The 10922-nt window shown below is 40.0% G+C and overlaps 1 protein-coding gene across 1 annotated transcript in view; it reads left to right on the forward strand.

The window, feature by feature from the left end:
• MGRN1 (mahogunin ring finger 1) overlaps positions 1-10001 on the forward strand; it is a 122304-nt gene extending 112303 nt beyond the window's left edge. Inside the window, exon 17 of the mRNA XM_044658985.1 lies at positions 9417-10001. Within this exon, the coding sequence (XP_044514920.1) occupies positions 9417-9529 (113 nt within the window). The 3' untranslated portion in view covers positions 9530-10001. The remainder of the gene's footprint in view (positions 1-9416) is intronic.
• Positions 10002-10922: the final 921 nt, after the last annotated feature.

The following is a 10922-nucleotide window of genomic DNA, read 5'->3' on the forward strand; positions in this document are numbered from 1 at the left end:
GAGGGTTTTAATAGAAATATGCCAAGTGCCTTTAAGTAATTCTTCCAGTCAAAGAAAACTAAAAAGCAAAATAAGTCATTGAAAAGGAAAATCTCTTCTCCCTCTGTCCAATTCCTCTCTGCTCTCCCCAAAGCCCAGGCTGGGAGATCCTTTTAATGTCACCTTTTTGGTTATCTTCCCTGTGTTCTTGAGGCATTTTAAATCTTCTGTCCTCTGTGAATCAGAAACACAATAGTATGAATAATCTTAAAGAGTAGATAACTTAAAGTCAATAAGAATTTATTTTTTTTAAAACCCTTACCTTCCGTCTTGGAGTCAATACTGTGTATTGGTTCCAAGGCAGAAGAGTGGTAAGGGCTAGGCAATGGGGGTTAAGTGACTTGCCCAGGATCACACAGCTATGAAATGTCTGAGGCCAGATTTGAACTTAGAACCTCCTGTCTCTAGGCCTGGCTCTCAATCCACTGAGCCATTCAACTGTTCCCCTCAACAAACATTTTTTAAGTGCATACTATATATCATGTACCTTTCTCTACCTGTCATGGGGATATAAAGAAAGCAAAAAAATAGTCTCTGCTTTCTAGAAGTTCAGAATTGAATTGGGAGAGACAACAAGAGAAGTATGTGCAAATGAGATAAGAGGATAAATTTGGAAATGATCATAGAAAGAAGGCACCACTTTTTGTGTGCTTTCATTAAACATAGATCTGTGTCTGACATAGATCTATGACCTGGATTTGGGAGACCATAGCTGTGTGACCCTGGGCAAGTCACTTCACCTCAACTGTCTAAAATAGACAGTAAGGGAGGAAGGAAGGAAAGGAGGAAAGGAAGGAAATTAATTAAATAATGAAGCCACACAATGAAGACTTGATTCAGAATCAGCCAAGATAACTTCCATCTTCTCCATTTTTTCCTTCTATTATAAAACTTCATTGCAGTCCACCTCGCTGCAAAGAACCGACAGCGTCTCCTCTCTGGTGACTCAACCTTAATTGGAATTTTAGATTCTGTTTTAGGATTTAGGAAGGTTGCTTTTTAACTGTTGCAGAGAGAGAGAGAGAGAGAGAGAAAGAGAGAGAGAGAGAGAGAGGCAGGCAATTAAGTGGCTGGATGTTAAAATCCTTTTCTTTTACCAGTGATCAACAAAAGGCTTAATTGACAGAATGGTTAACATTAGTATCTAAAGACACAATATCTTCTGTTTAAAAAAAAAAAAAAAGAATTGATCCCAAGAGCAGAAGTATTGAAAGAATGGTGTTGCTAAATCATACAATAGGAAGAGCCAAGGCAGTGTAGTAAATTCATTGTAGCTTTAAAAACAATTGGTATTTTTTTCAAAGGGGAAAGCAGCTTTAAAAAATCTAAACAGGGGCAGCTGGGTAGCTCAGTGGAGTAAGAGCCAGGCCTAGAGACGGGAGGTCCTAGGTTCAAACCTGACCTCAGCCACTTCCCAGCTGTGTGACCCTGGGCAAGTCACTTGACCCCCATTGCCCACCCTTACCACTCTTCCACCTAGGAGCCAATACACAGAAGTTTAAGGGTCTAAAAAAAAAATCTAAACATCCTTTTTGTGATTTATCAGTATATTTGATTGCTTTAATGGCAATTCTGAGGTAAGGGAAAAGGATAAGCATCTATTTAAGTCCCTACTATGTGCCAGGCACTGTGCTAAGCACTTTACAAAAGTGCTTCATTTGATCTCAGCATAAACCTGGGAGATAAGTGTTATTATCTTCATTTTACAGTGGAGGAAACTGAGGCAGGCAGCGATTTGCCCAGGGACACACAACTAGTGAACTTATGTCTTCCTGACTCAGGTTCAGGGTTCTCTGCTGCACTATCAGCATCTCTGAGCTCTGCTAAGGAGTGTGGGTTAATAGAAGTCAACAGCCCTACATGTATTCAAGGGACTCCAAAACTTAAGACCCATTTTAAAAGGACTAGTTGAATTGGTCTGAGTAGACCAACCATGACACTGTGTGGAACAGGGGTGGAGACCACCCCTCATGGAGGTCCACTTTTCACAATGAAAGTTCAGAGTCAGAAGTTATGAGCAGAAAAGACAGTTTATTTCTCTTTCATGAAAGAGGACATGCCCCTCTTAAGGCAAATGCACTCTCTTCTGGTTCAGCCTAGCTTTTTATTGGCTTTAACCACAAGCCCCCCACTTCTCCACCTCCTTTCCTTGTCTGCCCCCCCAGAAACTGGGGAGCCAAAACTTACAGGCTAAAGTTTTACCTAATCAGAAAATAGGACAACCACAGCTTTAACACTTATAGCTTGGCATAGAAGCTTTGGACCCAGTTAGCAAATAGCATAAGCACAATTTGATATACCCCTAGCATACTGGAACACACTCGGGGCACAGCTTAACAGAAGGTGGAAGGAGTCATAGTTGGAACTTTCCAGGAATGATACACTTGTCAGCATGTTTGAGACCTGCACATTGTTTGGCCAGAGGGCTTTTGGAGAATGTATTCTGAGGGCAACACGTAGCCCACTCCTCACAACACTTGTCTTCAGCCACAGAATACCTTTTGGTCTTACTTGTTAAAGGAGAAGGTAACTCACTGTCAGCTTTGCTGTATACTGCACTGGCTGGCCATGTGACCTTGAGCAAGTAAGTCTCTTCATTTCCCAGGCTTTATTTTTCTTATCTCTAAAATGAGGAGACGAAATAAGATTTCTAAGATTTTTTCCCATTTCCAAATCTATGATTTTATAGCTTGGTTCCTCTTTTAAAGGATAGAAAAATAGCAGATGTAAAATGCATCCAGTGACTCCAACAACTTGGGGAATTTGGAATCTCATACCTCCCAGGAGGGGTCGCTGGGCCTTTTTGGAAAAATATGGTTTGGGGGTAACACATCAGCAGCAAAGATGTGTTATTGTTAGGCTTTGGAAAGGTGTTAGAGGGAAAGGAATGTCCAGATCCTGGCTCTAATCCTTTTAAGTTTTTTCTGTACAAAATAAGGGGCTTGGACTAGATAAAGGTCCCTATCACATTTAGATCTGTGATCCAGTGATTCTATGGTAATGAAATATTCAACTGAGTAGTAGACCTAGGTGGAGAGGGAGGCTGCGGGCTTGTTTGATCAAACTGTGTTAGAGTAGCTCTTAGCACTTAGCACTTAGCAGCTCTTAGCCAGTGCCTGGCATGTAGTAGTGATTGACCTAGAAAGGACTTCTGCCTGGCCCCCTTCAGAATATCATTCAGTGAGTAGCAATTTCTTTTTTTGTTAGAGCCTAAAATCTTAAGCTAAGGGCCCTTTGGTAAACTAAGCTGTGCCAGAAGCTGGCCTAAGAGTTGAGGGTGGAAAAACAGCTTAGTAGAAAAAGAAAGAGAGTGAGAAAGAGAAAGAGTAAAAGAAGGCCTAAAGAAGATGTATACAGGGGTAGAAATGATTACATGACATTAAATGTCAGCTACTCTGTTGTCCATTCCATAGGTTGCCTACTATTACCTGTCCCCATCATGACAGTTTTATATCTCAGTCAGTTTGTCAGTCACTAAACATTTATTAAGCGCCTATTTTATGCCAGGCACTGCACTGAGCACTGAGATAGAAAGGTAAGAGGTAGCCCTTGCCCTCAAGGAGTTCACTATCTATAAATGGAGGAGGCAACATGCAATTGACTCTGTACAGACAAGCTGTATACAGTATAAAGAGGGAATAATCGACAAACAGAAGGCACTAGAATGATGAGGGATCTGAAAAAGCTTCCAGGAGAAAGTGAGATTTTTCCTGGAACTTGAAAGAAGTCAGGAAGCAGGGATGAGAAGGGAGGACACTCCAGGCCCAAGGGACCACCAGAGAAAATGCCAGGAGGCTAAGTATGGCCTGTCTTGGGCATTGACCAGCATCACTGTTTGGCAGAGGCAGTGAGAAGAGTGACAACTAATTACAAGCTCCTTCCCCTGAGCATATCTATAAAGTGGATTCTTTCTTCTAGAGGTCAGACCCATTTAAGAAATTGCTTTGGGGATGCCTAGACAGAAGTGGAATCCTAGAAACACTAGCCCTGGATTTTCTCTTCTGTCCAATGATTTCTCTGTTCCCATCTCTGGCTTTAAAGAGTCTAATTAGTATCAGCTAACAGGCTCAGTTTACCTGACAGTTCCATAAAACTCATTAGAGAGGCTCATTTACATGAAAAGAAATAAGAGAAAGCAACAGTTCATTATTTAGTAAAGAGCAAGAGATTTGGATTTCTTTGAATGAGGTACTTAAAACAATAGAGACTTGATCTTGGGTTTCCAAAAGCTATTGTCCCTCTTTCTACAGCTCACACTGTGATAATAAACTCTCAGCCTCTTGGGACTTTGGGACTTCTAGATCTTTGGGAGTAGCCATGATCAAGCTTTCTGATTTTCCAGGCCCCTGGGCCCATGTCTGCAGAGTTTGTGTTCCTTTTGGATCATAATAACGAGAAAACAAGAATCTCACTTGTTTCTTTTATATGTAGAAAGCATTTTTTCATTTTCCTAGTTTAGCAACAGTTGGAGAAGACTTAACAATGCTTAAGATGTATATGCATCTGTCCCAGGGCACATCCCCACAATCCCCTCCTTTTCTTTTTAGCTGATTACAAAAGAGGAGTTATGATTTTGTTTTTTCTTCTTTGTTTCTGCAAAAAGTATGCTCAGGCTAAGTACATTGTTTCCAGACCTCACCTCCCTTTCATTTTGCTCTAACTTTATTCTAGATGCTACAAAATTTACAAGTCTGTTCTGAGATCTTTTCTAATAATTCCTTCCTTTTCTGTCTCTCCTGCTCTTCTCTCTGGATAGCACTGGGTCCTGATTCCTGCTCTATTGGTATAGAGGAATAAGATGGTATGTTTTATCCTTTCATATGTTAATTTGGGTTTTGTCTTGTCTGATGATTTAAATCCAATAATAAGTGCCAATTTCATGCAAAAAACTATGTTAAATATTTGGGCAGAGAAAAAATGTAGATAAGATGGCCAGGAAGCAGGATTTTTAAGTGGTTTATTCCATTAGATGGAAATTCAATCATTTCTTCTACTCCTTACCCTGCGTACAATCCTGATTTCACAGCTTCTACATCCAGGCCTTTTACATGTTCTGTAAGCTTTAATCCAAAAATCTCAGAATGAGCTGCCATTTGGTCTTTAGTTTAAGGTAGAGAGATATTAACCTATTTCATGTCATGGACCCATTTGGCCATCTGGTGAAGCCTAGGGACCCCTTCTTAGAGTGCTTTTTAAATGCATAAAATAAAATGCATAGAATTCCAAAGGAAATATAAAGATGTAATTTTTTTCCCATCCAAGTTTACAGTCTCCCTTTAATCTATGGGTCCCAAGTTAAGAATCCTTGCTCTAAAAGGAAGCCCATTTGGAGACAGCTCAAGTAAGGATTTGCTAGGAAATGGAGTCATATGATAGAATCAAAAGGGGGGTGTGAGTGTCCATATTTGAAGTAGGAGTTCAATTGGGGACTTTTATGCCTTTGGGAGTCTCCAAAAAAAAAATCACTCAGCTGACTGTGTCTCCTAAAAAACAAATTCACTTCATATGACCAGGAATGAACAGAATCACCCAGTATCTCAGAGTGGTAAAAGGAAAAGAAAGGAATGAATAGAAAAAATTATTGCTGCCCCTTAAAAGGAGATTCTGGGTCCAGCAACCTTATTGTATAAATTTTTGTGTTGCTGTGGGCATTATTGGCCAAGTCATCAGGGTGGACTAAGTCCAAATGTAAATGCACATGCAGATATATCCAGCTATTCTTAATCAGAGCCAGAGATGCCTCACTGTCTTGTCCTTTCTGAATTGCCTCACCTGCTCCTCTATTGTTTGAACTGTGATGTCCTCTCACCACCTTCCTGGCCTGGGATTTATAGTTGGAAAAGAACTTAAAAGTAGTTTAGTCTGGGGGCAGCCAGGTGGCTCAGTGGATTGAGAGCCATGCCCAGAGATGGGAGATCTTGGGTTCAAATCTGGCCTCAGACACTTCCTAGCTGTGTGACACTGGGAAAGTCACTTAACCCCCTTTGCCTAAGTCTTACCATTCTTCTGCCTTAGAACCTTAGAACTAAAAAAAAGGTCTAATCCCATAGTTATAAATAAGATGAAAATGAGAGACCAGCGGGTAAGATGACCTGCCTAAGATTGCACAGATATTAGCTAGCAGATCTAAGATTCAAACCCAAGTGCTGTGACTCTTAAGTCACTTAAGTCTAGTCACTTAAGTCTCTAAGGCTAATGCAGCAGGACCAGCCTTGAAACAGTCTGTAACAAAAATATGAAATTTATTGGTCCTTCTTTTCCCCAACTTCTCAAGGCCTGTGATAGGCAGGTGCCAAGTTATCTAGTCAGAATTGAAAATTAGCTTATATTTCAAATGAAAATGATTCCAGTTGGAAATTCAATATAGTAGGAAACTCCATTATCACACAAGTATCAGAAAGCAAGTATATTACCCATTTTGTAGATGTTCTGTTATGCTTACCTTCAAGGGCTATATAAATGTGATATAATAATATTACATATGGGGGCAGTTAGGTGGCTCAGTGGATAGAAAGCCAGGCCTGAAGACCAGATGTCCTGGGTTCAAATGTGACCTCAAATAACTTCCTATTTGTGTGAATCTGGGCAAGTCACTTAACTTCTACTACTCTCTTGCCTTAGAATTGATTGATTCTAAGAAAGAAGGTAAGGGTTTTCAAAAACAATAATCATAGTATTACCTGTAGGCTTTCTCTTTCACCCTCCAAATAAAGCTAAGGACTTAAGAGATTGGAGAAATATGAGTGGTTGTGGCCATTACACATTGATATAAACTCCCTCAGATATAAATATTTATACATAAGTAAAAGTTTAAGGGAAATAGCTTAATTAATTTTGCAGATTACCATGCCCCTGAAAAATACCTGCAAGAAACATTAAGATTCAGAACTTAAAAATGTTTCAGGTTTCTGCTGGCTAATAAAGAACATGGTCACTTTTTTGGAGAATTACCTGAGTATCCATTTTTTCTTTCCATCCAGTGCTTTGCTCTAATGCAGGTGGACCCTGTTTTTGTAATCCTGAGGCAATAACACTGACTGAACCAGATAGTATTATTATTACCTATTTAAGATCATAAGATTTAGACCTGGAAGAGATCCTGGAGATCATTCGGTCCAGTGGTTCCCAACCTGCGGAATCCAGAGTTATTGTAAAAGGACTATATCTAGCCAAAATAGTAACAGTACTGGGATCTGAGCATAAGTCTTCTGAATTCAAATTCAAAGCATTTATATTACAGGATTCTGGCTCTTTCTGGCACATAACAAAACCAAAGCTTCCACAGCCTCTGAATGTTCAGAATAGGTGACAAAGAGCGGATCATATCAATAGCTCATTTACTTGACTTTTATGTTGAGAAGCAGCTGGTGTTTCAAGTCAGAATGACTGCGATTTGAAATCCAGTTCTTTAGAAATGAGTAACAGGGAGCAAGGATGTTACCGTCGCTTAGAGCTTCTTTACACTTATTTTCACACTGTTCTGACAAGCTTGTTTATATAACTTCTCAGCCCACAGAAGATGAGAATCAGCAAAGCTGAAGTTGGGAGAGTCTGGGCCAGCCAAAAGGGACAGGTTAAGACAGATGGCTATCTGACAACAGAGAAAGAGTCAGAAAAGACTACACATTCATACCCAAGGGTTCAGACATTTAAGGAAGATAAAAATTGCCCTAATGGGGAAAAATAGCCCAGGACCATGAGAGTATCAGCACACACAATTCAGTAGTGCTTCCAGTAACAGCTGTCTGTCTGTCACAGTGAGGGACCCGAGGCGTGGGGGAAAGATGGTGTCCTGCATGGGCTGTATAAAAGGGCAGGAAAGAATAGAAAGCATTTTGGAAGAATTTCCAACTAAAACAGTTTCTGATTTAAATGGTCTTTCAGGGAGTAAAGATGAGCTGTCTCACTTTTTTGAGAAACATCCAGATTTATGCAGAAATAAATTGGGATTGATTCTCTGCCCTATAGAAGGATCTGTCATGTTTCCCTTAAAGTAGCAAGGCTTCCTTAGTGCTTTTATCAGGAGGTGTAACTGATGGGCAGAAATCTGATTTATGACTAAAACTTGTAACATAAAAGAGCAAGCAGTAATCCTTGCTGGCCTTGAAGAAGACTATCAACAATCTGTCACTGTCTTCTCTTATACCCTCAAGAATAACTTTTTTACCTAGGCCTCTTCCTCAGCCTTCACCAGACTTCTCACTTTCTGCAAAAAGGAAACCTTTTCCCTTTCCACCTTTGAAACCTACAGTGCAGGGGTGAGAAGCAACTGCCCTGGTTGGGCCTTCACATTTATTCTCATCAAGCGCTTTTCCATTTCTTGTTTGCTGTGAAGCAATAGTGTCAAACTCAAATAGAAATTCATTCCTGGGACTTAGAAAATCACAAATTAACATTATCTATATTGGGTCATGTTTATTTATTTTGTTAAACATTTCCTAATTACATTTTTATTTGGTTTTCAGCCTCCAAGTTTTATATCTCTGGTATAGGGGATACTAAGAAATAAAAGACACATAGCCAATGAGGAAAAGCACATAAAATGAAATGAGAACAGAATGACTCCAGTGTGACACATAGGCAAACTATGACATTGTGCCACTTGAAAATGAAGGAGGAAATGTAAGGAAAAGGAAATATTTTGCAACTTATAAGATAAACACAAGAAAAAGGATGTATCTCTGTGTAGTTTTTGGTGCTAATTACAAGACTTTGCTTTGGGAAAGGGAACATAAGTCCCAGATGTGTCTGTAGGCCTTCTAAAAATAGAACTTAATTGGCCCCTTACTGGGTTATGGATTATGTATCCCTCTGTGAAACAAAGAATCAAACTTAATTTATCTTTTTGTGAATGTTCTGCAACAAAGTGAATTTTCTGGATAGCTCATTTTTATTCCTTAAAGCACCATATTTTTTTAAAAATTATAAATATTTCTATAATTATAATTAGACATTAATAAATTCTTATAAATTGGCTTTTACTGAAACTAGTTTCACAGGACTAGCTATCACAGATTGGGAGCATAACTTCTCTCTGCTTCATAAGAGTTTATTGGGCCATTATTTGACTCAAGTGATTTTGACTCCCTTTCTTTTTCCATTACATTCTGATTTGGCTTCGTTTTCTTTCAACACTTGATTTCACCCTTTTGCTGATATTCAGAATTCAAAAGCATTTGCCTGAAACCTATATATAAGAACCAAAGAATTAACACATTGAGTCAGTCCCAGAATGACTTGTGTACTCTGACAGGGACAAATTTGAGAAATCTTGTCTCCCCCCGTGTCACATTTTATACTTATCAAAAAAAAAAAAAAAAGTAGCTAGTATTTTCCTTTGCTAACAATTTTCACTTTGTTTTTCTTTCCTCTCTTAGGAAGTTCAGCCTCAATGGAGACTCCCCAAAGCCACAGTACGAATGGTTCTACTCGGCCTCCGCTCGGTGATCCCAACCCTGAATATCAGGAGGCTGAACTGACTTCTCTCTAAGATCTCAGCCAGGGAGTGGTTTGGAGCCTTCAGCTCATTAGGCCTTTGTGGACGGGCCTTTCGATCTGGACACCAAAATACACGCACAGACTCTCCTCTCTGCATCCATCCTCTTTGGGAAGACTGGGCTCGGAGATGCCACACAGACTGACTGAAAGAGCACAGCTAACCTTACTCTGATTACTTCCCTTTTTGTATGTTAAATTTATTTGTAAATGGTACAAGATGAAGGACAGCAGTTTTTATTGTGGAGCCATCAGGGCTTTTTATCCTGCAATGCCCCATTGGCTGGGGTAGCCAGGACTCAGGAGGTATTTCCTTCCCAGAGAGCAGAAGTAACTGCTTCTAAGGCCAACCTGGAGTTGGTACCTGTTGCATTTTTAAAGCCTGCCATATTTCCGAAACTTGGGGTTCTGGGCTAGTAGGCTCCCTAAGGTGGTGTTTTATCTCCACACGAGGATCTTAGGGAGTAGGTGAGACATTTTCCTCAAAGATGGTTTTAACTTTGAGGGTGGGGGGTGGGAGGAACCTTACAAAAGAAGGAGGGGAAATCAAATCAAAGTCTATGAAGGAAAATATAGTGTATATTTTGTAACACACAGTGGCTCATAGTAGCCTTTTGCTGTTGCTGGTGTTTGCATTGTCAACATGCTTGTCACAGGCATGACCCTACTGCCTGTGTGGTGTCTTCTCATTCATGCCTCTTTATGATGTGGCCATACTCTTTGCTTTTTATTTCAGCTGTTGGCCATTTGGGTTTAAGGTGATTAGTCCTTTCTTCTAAGGAGATACTAGGATCGTTTATTTTCACCAAGATTTTTCAGGGAGAGAGTTCATCTAGTTGGAGGACATTGATTTCCAGAAGCAAAACAGACTGTGCCAGGTCTGTTTAATGACCTACAAGCCCCAAGGGATGCCTGAGTTAAAATAGTGTCCTCTTCCCTGGAAAGGTAGTTCTGACTACATGAATTGTAGTTAAACTACCAGGAAAGTCTGGAGATGTTATCCTCATTTGGTTGGCCCTTCCTTGCAAGCGCCCTGGTAAGGGATCTGTAGTTTGAGAATGAATTTTGGTTGGGATCAAAAGCACAGAAAAGGAAGATTTGATTTTAAATGAAGTCAGCACTTTGCCTGCCATATGCACCACCTCCTGGTTAGGTGCCTTTCTCTGAGTGTTGAACTTCACAAAAGTTGCCAGAATGTCTAAGTCATACAGTAGATTTAGGAAATCCTTGGAAATCTGCAGCTGCCAAACTGGCACAGCCAAGCCTGAAACAGGCTGTCTTTCCCATGGAGAGAGCACCTGATAGACTTCCTGCTCTTAGAGTCTAATATTTCTCTCTCTCGGTTTATAGGTGTTTATGGGGGGAATGTGTTTGAGACATACAGGACT

This window comes from Gracilinanus agilis, chromosome 1 (genome assembly GCF_016433145.1).
Source record: "Gracilinanus agilis isolate LMUSP501 chromosome 1, AgileGrace, whole genome shotgun sequence".
Lineage (NCBI taxonomy): Eukaryota > Metazoa > Chordata > Mammalia > Didelphimorphia > Didelphidae > Gracilinanus > Gracilinanus agilis.